The sequence below is a fragment of the Opisthocomus hoazin genome, chromosome 1 (genome assembly GCF_030867145.1).
Source record: "Opisthocomus hoazin isolate bOpiHoa1 chromosome 1, bOpiHoa1.hap1, whole genome shotgun sequence".
NCBI lineage: Eukaryota > Metazoa > Chordata > Aves > Opisthocomiformes > Opisthocomidae > Opisthocomus > Opisthocomus hoazin.
The window spans coordinates 25,434,664-25,447,615 of record NC_134414.1 but is presented as its reverse complement, the minus strand read 5'-3'; the positions used below and the strand labels follow the sequence as shown (position 1 = coordinate 25,447,615).

Below are 12,952 nucleotides of genomic sequence, written 5' to 3'. Positions count from 1 at the left end.
GAAATAGCCAGCCAGCCTTTCAGTGGTAGAGCTCCGCTGATTTCATCTGAGGTACTCCTGACTCCCAGTGGTGCAAGCAGGAGGGGAAATCAAATTGTTTTGCCTCATTTCTTAACACTTTGCCACTAACCCAAAGGAGTTGTTCTTTAGACACGTTTCCAGCCAAGATGCGTGTTGAAGAGGGAGCTGGTAGATCCGTGATCACACCTGTCAGCCCTGGATCCCAGTAACTCTGTCCAGCCTGGAGCTGCCTACAGTTACACTGGGGGAAAAAGTTCTTCAGCACCAACTCACGTTGAAGCTAGACTGTGTTCTAGCATGCACAGGGAAAATCCTTGAGACTGCATTCTTGGATATTTATCATATTTCATACTCGGGCTCCAGTAGGCTCAGTCTCTGTGTAGTACGGTTTGATTGAGGGACTTGGGCAATCTGCCCAGCTCTGCAATTGATTTGTGGGACTATGAGCAAACCCTGTCATCTCTCTGCATTTGGGTTTTAATATATTGGTCTTTAAGGTAGGTCTGATATTTGTAGCACTTTAAGGATCTTGTATAATATAATAATTATAACAGAGTTTGTGTATTTTGTGTATTATAACAGAGATACTGATCATTCCACATAAGCAAATAGAAATAGTAGGAGGTTTTGATGAAATCTAACAAAAGCTGTTTTATCATTTCAAATGTGAGAAAGCCATTGCTAGCTGATGCCTTCAGAATAATTTATGAAAAATAGATTGCTCTGTGACACAGTATCTTCCAGTTGTTGCATGGCATGTACTTACAGTGTTAGCATGTGTCAAGTCCTTTGTCACCTTAAGGTGACATCTATTTTTGCCCTTTTAAGTTTAAACTGCCAGGTCTTTTGAAACACAAGAACTATCCAGGGCTGGCACTGAAACATTCAGTTTTAAGAGGACTAGAACACTCAGAGGGTGCACGGTGCAGTTTTCTAAAGGAAAATGGGGATGGGTAATGGTTTGCAAACTGTATAGATGCATCAAATATTTGCAAGAGGGTTTGTACAGTGGTGTTGTTTATAATCTGTGATAGTTTTTTCAGGTGTGGAATCTGGTCCTCTTCCTACTGAAGTTAGGCTTCAAATTTACTCATGAAAAGCATTAAAAAAAAATGCAGCAAAGATGTCTAAGCTGTAACATCACTAAAAGTGCAACAATTTCAAGATTTGGGGTAAGGTGTGTTTAACTTTCTACTGAAAGTATTTCCTGGAGCTGTAACGCAGTTTCCGAATCAGCCCTGTTGCTGCAGGCAATCTTTCCCAGGAATGCGGGAGTTCTCAGAGTAAAGTTAGGAGCATTGCTGTGATGTGTTCCACTGTTAATGTCTGAGCTTCCCATGAAGAAAGATGTATTTATTTGTACAGCATGCCATCAGGTGAGGCACTGGGACTTCAAGACAAATGAGATGGAATTGTTTGTCCAAGCTAGCAGCACCATGTCATGGCTGAGGCTGAGACCCTTGGAGTCTGAGGAGCACCGCAGAGTGCTGAGGCAAGCTTTGAAGACAACTCCTGATCATCTGAATAGCAAACATGCTTCCCAGTGATTTGCCTAACATGGGATGGGAGTAGAGTGACCAACTGGGATTCCCCTGCCCCAGCTTTAGCCCTTCTCAAGTGGTGTGCTCAGACCAAGCTACTGGTCTAGAATGGATGGAGGAGAGGTACTGGCAGAGATGTCTACCTAGGGCATCTCAGCTGGCTACCTTAAGGTGGGCTAACTGCCTGCTGGCGATGCACTGCTTTCTGCTTTGGTTGTTGGGGTGATGCAAGTGGAGCAGCAGGTCCAAGGCTCCTAGAATTGCACTTGCAGCTCCAGCAACATGTCTCCTCAGCTGGATCCTTCAGTGTCATAGATGTCTAGATCAATAGCATCTCAGTGATGGGAGTGAACATTTGCGCTGTTGCCATATGTTAATCCCTCACAGTAATCGTGTGGCCATCTTCTTCCTCTCTCCTCTTTTCCAAAGTGCTGCTTTTGGCAGTACCATCCATGTTACACTAGTGGGGACTAAAGGGATCTGACTGATCACCTGACTGCAGGTTGGACTTGGATCCCTAGTGTGTGAAGCTGGAATTTGAATGAATATGAAACCATAACTGAGCAGCTTATGGGGTCCTTATCGTGTCTTGTGGAGAGAGCTATGATCAGGATCCAGGCACACTTCCAGTAATAATTTTTGTCTTACTGTAAATATAAAGCCAGCTGTTTCCATCGTGCTATTATGCTTTTGCTGTCTGTTTTTTATCAGGGTTAGGATGCATAGGTGTTTGAGGAAATGAAGTAATAAAAAGCTTTTATTATTCAAAATATGAACTTAAATTTTGTCTTGCTTCTCTTGAACTATCTAAGATGATAGTGACCCTTGTTTGGTTTGTCTGAATCATTTACTGGCCCCCAGTTCTTGTCTCACCATGCTGTGATAAGAATACCAGAACAGTCTGGGTGTCTTGACCTCCCATCCCTGGGCACTTCTGGCCTTGGTGTTCTCTTGGGAAGTTGTTGTTGAAAATAGTGGCTCCACCTGTTGGTGGAGAAGGAAAACTGTGAGTGATGTCTCTTTGCATGCTAAGGAAGAATAGTAAATGTGTTTAAAAGAAAAAAAGAAAGTACCCACCCTTACAAAACCAGTTTACAAGAGATTAAAGGTATTGGGACCAAAATTGTTTGCTCCTCAATTGAAACAACTGGAGCTAAGCTTTTTCTTTCTTTTCTTGTTCCCATTCTTTCATTTTAACATATGTCATCACTCCTCTAAAATGAGCTATTTTACTGTGGCAGCCTCATCAGTGCTCAGGAGACAGTCTACTGATGGCCCAGTTTAAGCTGCAGTGTCTTCAGCAGGAGGATTTCCATTAGTCTCAAGTGTTTTGGGGGTGCTGTGTGATGAATGGTTTCTGGTAGTTGGCTTTGGATGTGCTAGTCACTAATGTTTACATCAGTAGACAGAACAAAAATGACTTAGTTGCGTATCGTGGGGCCTGTGTGATGACAGAGCTGGTCAAGTTTTGAATTGGTTTAAAAACCAAACTATTTCTCCTCATCCTCCCTGTGACCTTCTAAAAAAGGAAAAAAAAAATGGTGGTTCCAGTTTAGTAGCTCTGCTTTTCTTATCTGGGGAAGATAACGGATAGCTGAAGGGTGTTACTTACGGAGACTGGGCATGGAAATGGCGTGTTTTGCTGAAGGTGTATTGCAGCACTGTGTCTGCTGCTGTCAGGAATAGCTGAATAAGTGGAGTGGAGCACAGCAACAGCTGTGAAGCCTGAGCAAGGCTTTGTTGCGGTATATGGCTGTTCTTACTATAGCTTCTGTCATAACCCAGCCCTCTATCCCACAAGTTGGAGAATACCCTAAAGATGCTGTCCGTGGATGTGCCCAGAACATGTTAGGTGGTTTCCAGTGAATCCTCTGCTGAGGAGCTCCCATCCTGTGTGCAGATGGTGTAACCCTGCCGGAGAGGAGGCAGAGTTCAGAGGCAGAGCTGTGCGCGCAAGACAAACCAGTTCATTGTCATGCAGCACAGCAGTCATGTAGGTCCAGGAGGAAAACAGAGATGAGCAGGGGAGAAACCCTCAGGGTGAGCTCAGGAATGGAGTAAAATCTTGGAGAGGCTTGTATGGAAAAAGGCTTGCCAGTAGTAAAGTGAGTGTCTGACAGGGCTCAGATGCGATGAATAGTTTTACTGTTATGGTGCAGTTTTTAGACAGAATAATACTTCAGTAAAAAGCATAATTGCGGGCAAGAAGTATTTGGGTTGAGGTTTTTTGGTGTCGAGCTTAACATGCGAGATGTCCAAATTTATAGCCATTGATTGAGATGTCAACATTTAAAACAATAATAGCAGCATTTAAACTTCTGTTGAACACATACTCAGATTGTTCTGCACTTCGCAAGTGTGTCAGGTTGCTTTCAGCTAGAAAAGCAAAATGTGGAACGTAAAATATTTGAAGCAAAAATAACAGAAAGTGCATATAGAACACTGTGGCCCTTTTTTAGCTTTTATGGCACAGGCAAAGGAAGGATCGTCAGTAGAAATGCTGATGTGATTAGACTGCCAGCACTTGCAGGGTCACAGCCAAAGAAAAGCAAAGCATGAGGATAAATCTCATTTTTTCCCCCTGTGTTATTACAGTTCAGCTCTTTGGCTAACAATTAAGTTACGATTTTCCTCTTGTTCCTGTACATCCTTTTCCTTAAATAAGCATAGATCAAAACTGCTCGGATGCTTCTGGCATTCTCGTGCGAAAGAAGGCATGAGGGCTCACAAATAAGTAAGAGCTGATTCTGGGACTGGAATGTGTTTGCTTACTGTCTGTGTGGGTGGCAAAGTGTCCATAAATGTTTTGGCACAGTCTAGCCCACTCTTGGTTTCAGTACAAGATTTACTACTGATCTGTCAACCCGGCAACAGCATGGAGGATTTAACGTTCAGAATTGAAAAGCGCTTTTGGAAGTACTCACTGCTTGGCAATCCAAGGGCAAGATGCTGCTAAATGTGACCGAGGTGTGAGGTGGACAACTTCAGAGATCAACACCAGGAGAAGACGTTGGGTGCTACTGGTAGATGTCCTGACAATGCAGCGTGATGGCCTTTCTCAGTTTTTGAACTTTGCTATAGTGAGTGGTGGAAGTTCCTTCTGTTGTGATCAACGCTTTTGTCTTACAAAGGGTTTAATTAAAAATTTTGTCTTTTCACAATGTATTTCAAAGGCTAGTAGACATTTTGTTTGGTTCTGTGTTCTGTAGCTCAGCTTTGTGTTTGTCTGTGAAACGCCCTGATGCTTCAGCATTGCGGGCTGCTGCTGTCTCCTGTGCTGCAGCAGTGAGGCACAGCAGAGCCACCCAAGCCTGCCGTACTCCGGTGAGACGGCTGCTTTAGGTATAGGCCTCCCTGCCTTCGGCGACATGGCACGTGAACATCAGTACAGCAGTGTGTCTGTGTTGTATGTGGCATACAAAATATTGAGAAGTAAAGGTTTTGCGGAAGGGGTGTGGCAGTGTCCATTACTGGCAAGAGAGCAGAATGTGGCTAGCAACTGGAAATGCTGCGGACACCTTTCAGCCCCTGTTTTGGTCGTGTGCTGCACACGAGTCACTACAGAAAAAAAAAAGTTTTCTGTATCTAATGTGCTAGAGAACTTAGATGATTCTTATGGGAACTCTGTGTGTGCACATGAAGGAGGTGGTAAGGTCATCTCAAGTCTTCCATGTAGCAAACCTGGGCCTTACTCACTGTTAATTTATCTGTAAAAGATTCTAATGACCTGAAACAGCATTTCTGTAAATAGTGCTTTGTTCCATAACTGTGTGTGTGTACTGGGACTTGCAGGGTTTCCAGATATCTTCCTTCTCAAATCCTACTGAGCTTTTTCTTCAAGCATTACAACAATGAGAAAAACGCAAATATAAACTTTGAGTTCTTTGTTTGTAAAAAGGGCCATTTGCGGGACAGCAGTGAGTCTTTCCCACCCTGGGTTTCAGGCAGCAGTAGTTTGAACAGGAAGTGCTGTATTTAAGTGGAATTTGACTGAAAGATTTTAGTGAGAATTGTATTTTTTCATGTCGTTTTGATGCTGCTCAGGCATCTAGAACAGTGGGTAGAAAGAAAGTAAGCAAAGGGCAGAAAAGATCACCAAAGGTGCACACTAAATATAGTTACAGTGCACTTCATGCATGAAAACATGTCTGCCTGGGTCCACAGATTAGTATCGTTGGAGGATTTGGTCAAAACACTTCATTTTTTAAAAATTTCAAAGGAATTTGAGAACATAAGGAATGGTCACAATGAGAAATGCCATTGCTGTTTGTTAATTATAGTCTGGCTTCTGTTAAGAGTTGGTGAGACTTCCTCCTGCCATCAAATTTCACTATCACCCAGATCATGGGTGCAGTACTCATTTGCCATCACTCTACCTTTTCCTTGTAAACAACTGCTTAGCGTGTAATGGCTTGAAAATGCTCATGATGTATTTGTTTTCTTCACAGGCTGGAATGGTTTTAAGGTGTGGATATTTCTGGTTTGGATTATTTCTCGTGCCCACTGCATGCCTTGTTAAAGACGTGGCATGGACAGCGTAAGTCCCAAACCAGTCCTCTCTGTTACAGGAATTGCTCTGTTTGCATGTGTTGTCCAGTCCAGTATCATTCTGTAAAGAACTACAAACCCTTTCAGTGAATACAAAATGGTGATACTCCTTTGGAAGACCTCTGAGCAAAGTGTAGTGGGAGCCATTTCTCACCTGCCAACGCAGCAAGCAGTGTGAGAGAATGAATAGTTAGTCCTGAATCTGAAGGAGGCAGCCTTGTCTGAGTAATGAAGGGGTCATGTTATGATTATTTGCATTGTTTAACCTTTAGTTAAAGGCAAACTTAAATCAGGCATCAGAGATTCTCTATTCCTAAAAAAAAGAGCAAATAATTCATTCAATTTGACTAAGGTTAGGTAGAAAGTAAATATGTGGCGCTCTGATCCATACCCAGTAAGCTCCCAGTTCTTTGTCAGCTGCTCTTTAGGTTCTGCTTCAACAGTGGGTCTTCCAAGATGTAGCTGAGAGAAAAGCAATACTCTGTGGTTGAAGTAAACTCTTAATGATTCCTTCCCCACCAGGAGAGGAGGAACAACGCTTGTAAAATACAAGCCTGTGTAATCCCCTTCATTCAAAACTCTGTGGTTTCAAAGCATTGTGGATGGCAAGCAATTTCAAGAACTTTGATTTCAAGAGAAGCAGCTTACCTTCTCTACCATTGCAGTTTGAAATGCAGAAGTATCATTTTCATTTAGAATTTCTGGTGTTTTGTTCAGCTTATTTTAAAGTGGCTTAATGACCAAAGCTTTCATCTTTTGCCTTGGAAAGCTGTATTGCAGCAAGGGGGATATGTAATAATCCCATGCAAGGAGGACCACGGACATTCCAACTCTGGCGCAAAAAGGCAGATGCACCATAGCTGCAGTGAAGAGGGACTGTGTGTTAGCTTGTCACTTGTCACAAAGGTTCAAAGTGAAAGCACCGTAACATGTAACACTTTGCTCTGGGAATGAGCTGTTGGACAGCCAAGGAAGATTCTTAGAATCATAGAGTCATTTGGATTGGAAAAGACCTTTAAGATCGAATCCAACCGTAAACCTAACACTGCCAAGTCCATCAGTCTTCTTTACAGAAAAATGCAGAAAATACTGAAAAAAGCAAAGTTTCCCAAATACAGGCACAGTTCAAGCACCAGCATAAAAGGATATATCCGGTAATATGCATATATCTGCAAATCTTTTTTTCTTCCTATGAGGTTGATAGCACAGCTAAATTAAACTGGTAGTAGGCAAATCTACCAATCCATAAGTACTTCTTAAATGTTTTCCTATCTTCTTCCTCAACTTAATTTTCATGAGCTACACTGCTAAAATCAAAACTAGGTACCATAATGTAACATTTGTGTTTGGGCCAAACTATGATATAATAGTCTAGCATACTAGAGGGTTTTTTGTTACGCTCATTAACCTTCTCCAATCGAACATTATTTTAAAGTTCTTAAGCTGAGGCCAAAATGTTTAAATTTAGATACTTAGCTGTGTCTATGACCTGCTTTTTAAAGCTCTGAAAAAATCTTTGAATTCATTTAGCATAACAGACCCTGCTCCTGTGTCAGGCATTATTTGAAATTACCTGCTTAGAGGTCAGCGGGAATACTTTTGTGATTAAAGTTAAACAGGAGCTGAACTGTTTGCAGCATCAGGAATCAAATATATATTTAGGTGTCTAATATTTCACTTTAGTTTTTGAAATGTTTTCATGATAGTTGAATGTCCTGAAGTTGTAGTCTGTTCTTATCAGTTCTTGGCAAAAATGACTCAAGAATTGTAAGACAGGCCAGACCAAGGCAGGCTCATCCTCAGCTATTACTCATTTAAAACTCTGTTACTGACTCAGCCTGTTCTTCAATATTTCTTAGAGAAACCTCAGCAACATAATCCTTTCAGTGGTTCAGACCAAGAATGTATGGGGATTGTGGAGCTCTGAAGACAAACTTGTATGATTGATATAATGGATATTTTCCCAACAGATTTTAAACAGGAGGCTCCTGTCAACATTAGGCAAAAAATCTGTTTTCTGAGCAGGATGACTTTTTTTAACCCATCACTGAAAAATTAACACCATTAACATTTTAACTAGGATAAATGAAATGACACAGCTATCAGCACCGCCATATGGAAGGAGTAAAGGTCTGTTTCCTTTCCAGGAGGCTTGCCATTCAAAACTTGAGCCCAAGGCCTCTGGAAATCAGCCGGCAGATTTCCACAGCAGTGGTTACACCACATTGCTGTCTGTAATTCAGCAGAATCTAGTTCTGGTCGTAAAATTCCAGCAGCTCTGACTTCTCATGGGCATGGAATTTATCCCTTTCAGTTTCTTTTGGACATGAAGCATATGTCCGCTGAAAGAGCATCCATGTGACCCAAAGGTACATTCCTAATTTCAGTACAAAATACTGCCAGAAAACCGTAAATACGGTACAGGGTTTTTGTCTGGAAGAAGGTTAAAAGGGATGGGAAGGTGTGTTTCAAATCCACACAAAGCTTTATTTCTGAACTGCTGTGCTGCATCCACTATCAAAACTTGTAATGCTGGAAGCAAGAGGTAGTTTTACATGTCCCCTTTGTCACACAGGCTACGGCTGTCAACACACCTCTTATCTCCCATGTTCTCTGCAGCTCCAGGCTTTTTTATTTACCTTTGTTTTCTTTTCAAGTGAATCAAGGAAATGTGGAAACTTTATTAAAAAGAGAAGGAAGCTTATTATTAATAGTTAGCTGCAATACCACATTTTAACTCTGGTCCACTACCCTGAATTCAGTGGCTTGGTTTGGATTTGGTTTTTGCCTTATAAAAGTCCCAGCTGCGCTACCATTGAAATGAAGAGCGCTTTGTAAGGCGAGTGCTTCCTCACAGTTGGCACATGTCACTGGTGCTAGGAAGTCTCGAAATAGCTGACCCACAAAGCTGTGTGGGAATCCTAAAAACAGTGTATTCCAGAAAAATTAGGTGAGAGGGCAAGAATGTATTAATAATTGGTGTCTTGATACTTAGTGTTACAGTGAAAAATTTCCTGAGCCTTCCAATCATTACCAAAATCTTTGTGTACTTTTTTTACGGTCGGGGGAGAAGCATGTTTCACTTGCCAACTCCGCAGTGTAAGGAAGAGAGAAGGTACAAGGGGCTCTTCCCATCCCTGCACACGCTTGCAGTCCCTGGAGCACAAAACTCCTGAAATGGTGTTGAGGATTATGAGCCAGAGTAGAGGTGTCATCATATTTGAGAAAAGTTTATGAATATAACCATGCTTCTCCCTGGCAGATTCTGACCTCCCAAGCCCACTAAATATCCTCCTGGGGCAGTGAGGTGAGGCTGTGCACCTCACTGGCTTGGAAGGGAAAGGGCCACCCAAAATACAAAGATAACGCGTTGCCTGTTTTTGTGGTCTGTGACCTTAATATCCCAGTGTGTGAGGGAAAGGCGAGTTTGTCTTTATATAATGTATCACATTTCAGCTGAATAGTAACATCGAACACAAGATCTCATAAGTTATTGCAGACTAATCATGTGTATAGGGCCACCTGTAAAGAACAAGGTAAAAGCTAAGACTTTTACTTGTATTTTTGTGTATCGGAAGTTAATAATGTGCTGTTGTGGAAAAGCATGAAGTATCCAGTGGTATTGCCAGCAGTCCATGAATATTTGCAGCTGGCTTGATGAGAGCAAGCTCAGGCTCTGAAGCAATTGTAATACCGTAATTAAGTATTTGTTTTTGGGGAGAACCACATGGATAGGTTACTTTAGGTGCTTTTTATGAATAATTACTGACACTTCCATGGATACTCTTGCTCCCAAGAAAGGTATGACTCGATGCATAACTATTACATGCAGGTTTACTGTTGCTTAATGGATACCTCAGTCACAGCGGAGCCCATATATTTCATCATTTCACACTACATACAAAATACTTCAGTACCCCCAGCTTCAGGACAACAGTATTTTTTCCATATTGCAATGGAACAACAGTGCAATGCCTCCTTGTGCCATGCTACGCTAACTGGACTTTGTTGCTCAGGTTCCATTCTGTTACATTTTGAATTCAGTATTCACTGAAAGGGAGAAAAAAAAATCTCTCATCTCTCGTGGTGTATGGCAAGACAAGCATGGAACCTTGGGAGAGACTGAATAACTGTAGATTTCTGTGTTCTTGTCTGTGTGATACCTAGTTATAAAGGATTTTAAAAGTTCCAAACATGCGCGGTCTTCAAGTTTGCAAGAGTACATGTGGCCTCTTTAAAGGTAAGAGATGAGTTCAAGGTCAGAATTTCAATGTATTTACTCAAATCAGAGTGCGATAGTGGTCAACTGTAAAGATTATAAGAATTAATAGCTCAAAGCTTTCTCATTTTAATCGCTATTCTTTCCCTTCCTCAAAGAGGAATTATTAACCTAACTAGTTACAGGACCTTGAATCTAGTTAATTTCTATGCAGCTATTGGTAATCTCACATTCTTGAAACATTATGCGTTTTAAAAATGTCCTTGCTACCGATTTCTTCTGTCACAGTATGTTGGTGTCCTCTTGCAAATCATACACCTTTGGTGGTTTGTTTTAATAGGACACTTGTCTAAGTACATCCTGATATTCTTTACCTCGAGATTTTGCTGTGCCTCATCTTTTTTATATCTTATTTTGCCTCTTAAACGCAGATGTGTTTTGAAAAGTAGTTTTCATTTTAGCTTCTCACTTTGGGACATTTAGGGCCTAATTTAGCAATACAAAGACCAGACAACTTGGATAACCTAGCATTAATATCAAGGCACTGTTGTCTAAAATAGTATCAGCAAAGATTTTGTGGTCTTTGTTTCTTATTCCCCATGGAAGGAGTAATAAGAATCATGCTTTTTAAAAATAAATGCATCTTCATTATATTTTAATTACATATACACCAGGTATTATTTTTCTGCTAGAGGGAGTTTGCCGTTGGTTTACATCATTGGTTAAAAATTATAGTATCTGCAAGTAAGATTTTTGTAAAACTTGTAAAGAAATTTTGCCATCTCTAGAGTGGAGGAATAGTATTTTAATGCCATGAAGGAAGTGGTGTCTCAGCTGACTTAGCTCCATATTGTTTTCAGGCTTATTGTGCAGTCACATGCACATCAATATTATCTCAGGGGACACTTATCCTGCTTTAAGTGACACAAAAGAGGAAGCTGATCAAAAACTGCCCATTGGAGAAAGACCTGTGTGTTCTGTATTATTGCTTTGTAAATGTCAAGACAGAGGGGATTAGATTCTCTCCTTGTATTGGTGTAATTTAGGTGTAGTGGCACTGGAGCAGCAGGTGAAACTGGGCAAAAAAGGCCCAAGTCTTTACATGGGGAACATGGCTCTCCAAATGTTGGTTGCACGTGTGGTACATGAATTGCTCTTTGAATCTACAAGCTGAGAAAATAGGACACAGCCAGTCTTGTTACTGTCACTTTGAAAGCTCAGTGGGGAGAGAAGTGCCTTTCCAAGTCATGTGAGACTGATAAATGAAAATAAAGGGGCTTGAATGGCAATTATTGTCTGAGAGTCTCCTCAGGTTTTCAGGGCAGTGCCACACATAGCTCGAAAGACAGAGTGGAATCATGTTTTACTGCCATGAATATTCAATGAATCTCAGCTCTTTGTCTCAATGCCGGGGTCCTGAGCAGTCCCATGGCAGCAATGTCAGGTCTCCATAGTCCCGTAGCTTTGCTGCTTGGTCAGGTTTTGAGTGTTGTGTTGAAGCAGCTGAGCTCTGCTGAATTTTGAAGTCTGTCTGATTTCTCATTTCTTTTGTAATATTTCCCAGGTATTGTGAACCTGGATTGAAATGCACACGCTGTGCCTTATTTCCCAAATCTTTCAAGAGAAAGCCCTGCGCCTCTCATCTGAGAGGTAAAATTGGGGCTTTGTAGCAAAACAAATGTTCACGTGGCTTCTTTGGTTTGTTTTTCTGTTTCTTTTCCTTGTGTCACAGGGCCAAGCATACCTATCGTAAAACTCTGCTGGAGCAAGTTCAGGAGTTGGAGACGAAGACGAGAGAGCTGGGAAAAGCCATGCTTCGTGATAGTAATGGAAAGAGGTGGGGCAAGTCATCCTGATGTTTAAAACAGACCCTTCTTGTCCTCTTCCCTCCCTATTTCTCATTCACCATTCAAATCTGATTACAGACAGGGTAAGAAGGCTCCTCTCCTGTATTACTAGTTTATCATTGTTCCTTTTCGAATATGTTTGTTGCCCCCACCGAAATCAGCCCTTCCAGTTTCATTTCTCCTATATTACTGCTATGAGGCTGTATTAGAAACTGCTGCTCAGTCTCTTGCCTGGTAATATGTAGTGCCATTACTTGGCCACTGGGCCAGACTGTTTTTGAAAGGACTTTGTTGCATGTCATCAAAAAAGCAAACAAACAAAAAAAAAAACCACCACCAAAAAAATCAATCTGATAACCATGCCAGAGGAGGGAACTGTCTGCGACTCAGGATATGAGACAGTTAGACTGTAGCTAGAAGGAGAACTGACTAATCCAGTGTGCCCTACAACTTAATTCAGTCTCACCTTAAGGTGGGTTTTTTTATGCTTTTGCTTTTTTTATACCGCAGCTTACAGGCCCCTGCTTTCAGGGTTCACAGTTTCTCGCTGTGCCTCTCCACACCATATGGACTTGAACATATTGCTGTTATTGAATCTTTCATTGTAAGGGGAGAGTATGTGTTGTGTGGGAACTTTTGTCTCTTCTGAAAGAAGCTAAAGAAAATCGTAGTGAGGCTTTTACATCCAACAGTTTCATTTACTGTCTCAGAATGTGGTTCTGCATCAGGTGGTCGGAAAAGCTGCCCAAGTTCAAAAAGGTTTTAGAACTAACTCT

The 12,952-nt window shown here is 41.4% G+C and overlaps 1 protein-coding gene across 3 annotated transcripts in view; it reads left to right on the top strand.

Annotated features, from left to right (window-relative positions):
* Positions 1-12,952, top strand: part of ATP8A2 (ATPase phospholipid transporting 8A2) — a 345,411-nt gene that overhangs the window by 303,052 nt on the left and 29,407 nt on the right. For all 3 annotated transcript variants that reach the window (XM_075419576.1, XM_075419584.1, XM_075419592.1), the window contains 2 exons: positions 6,011-6,099; positions 12,062-12,166. In XM_075419576.1, coding sequence (XP_075275691.1) covers positions 6,011-6,099; positions 12,062-12,166 — 194 coding nt within the window. The remainder of the gene's footprint in view (positions 1-6,010; positions 6,100-12,061; positions 12,167-12,952) is intronic.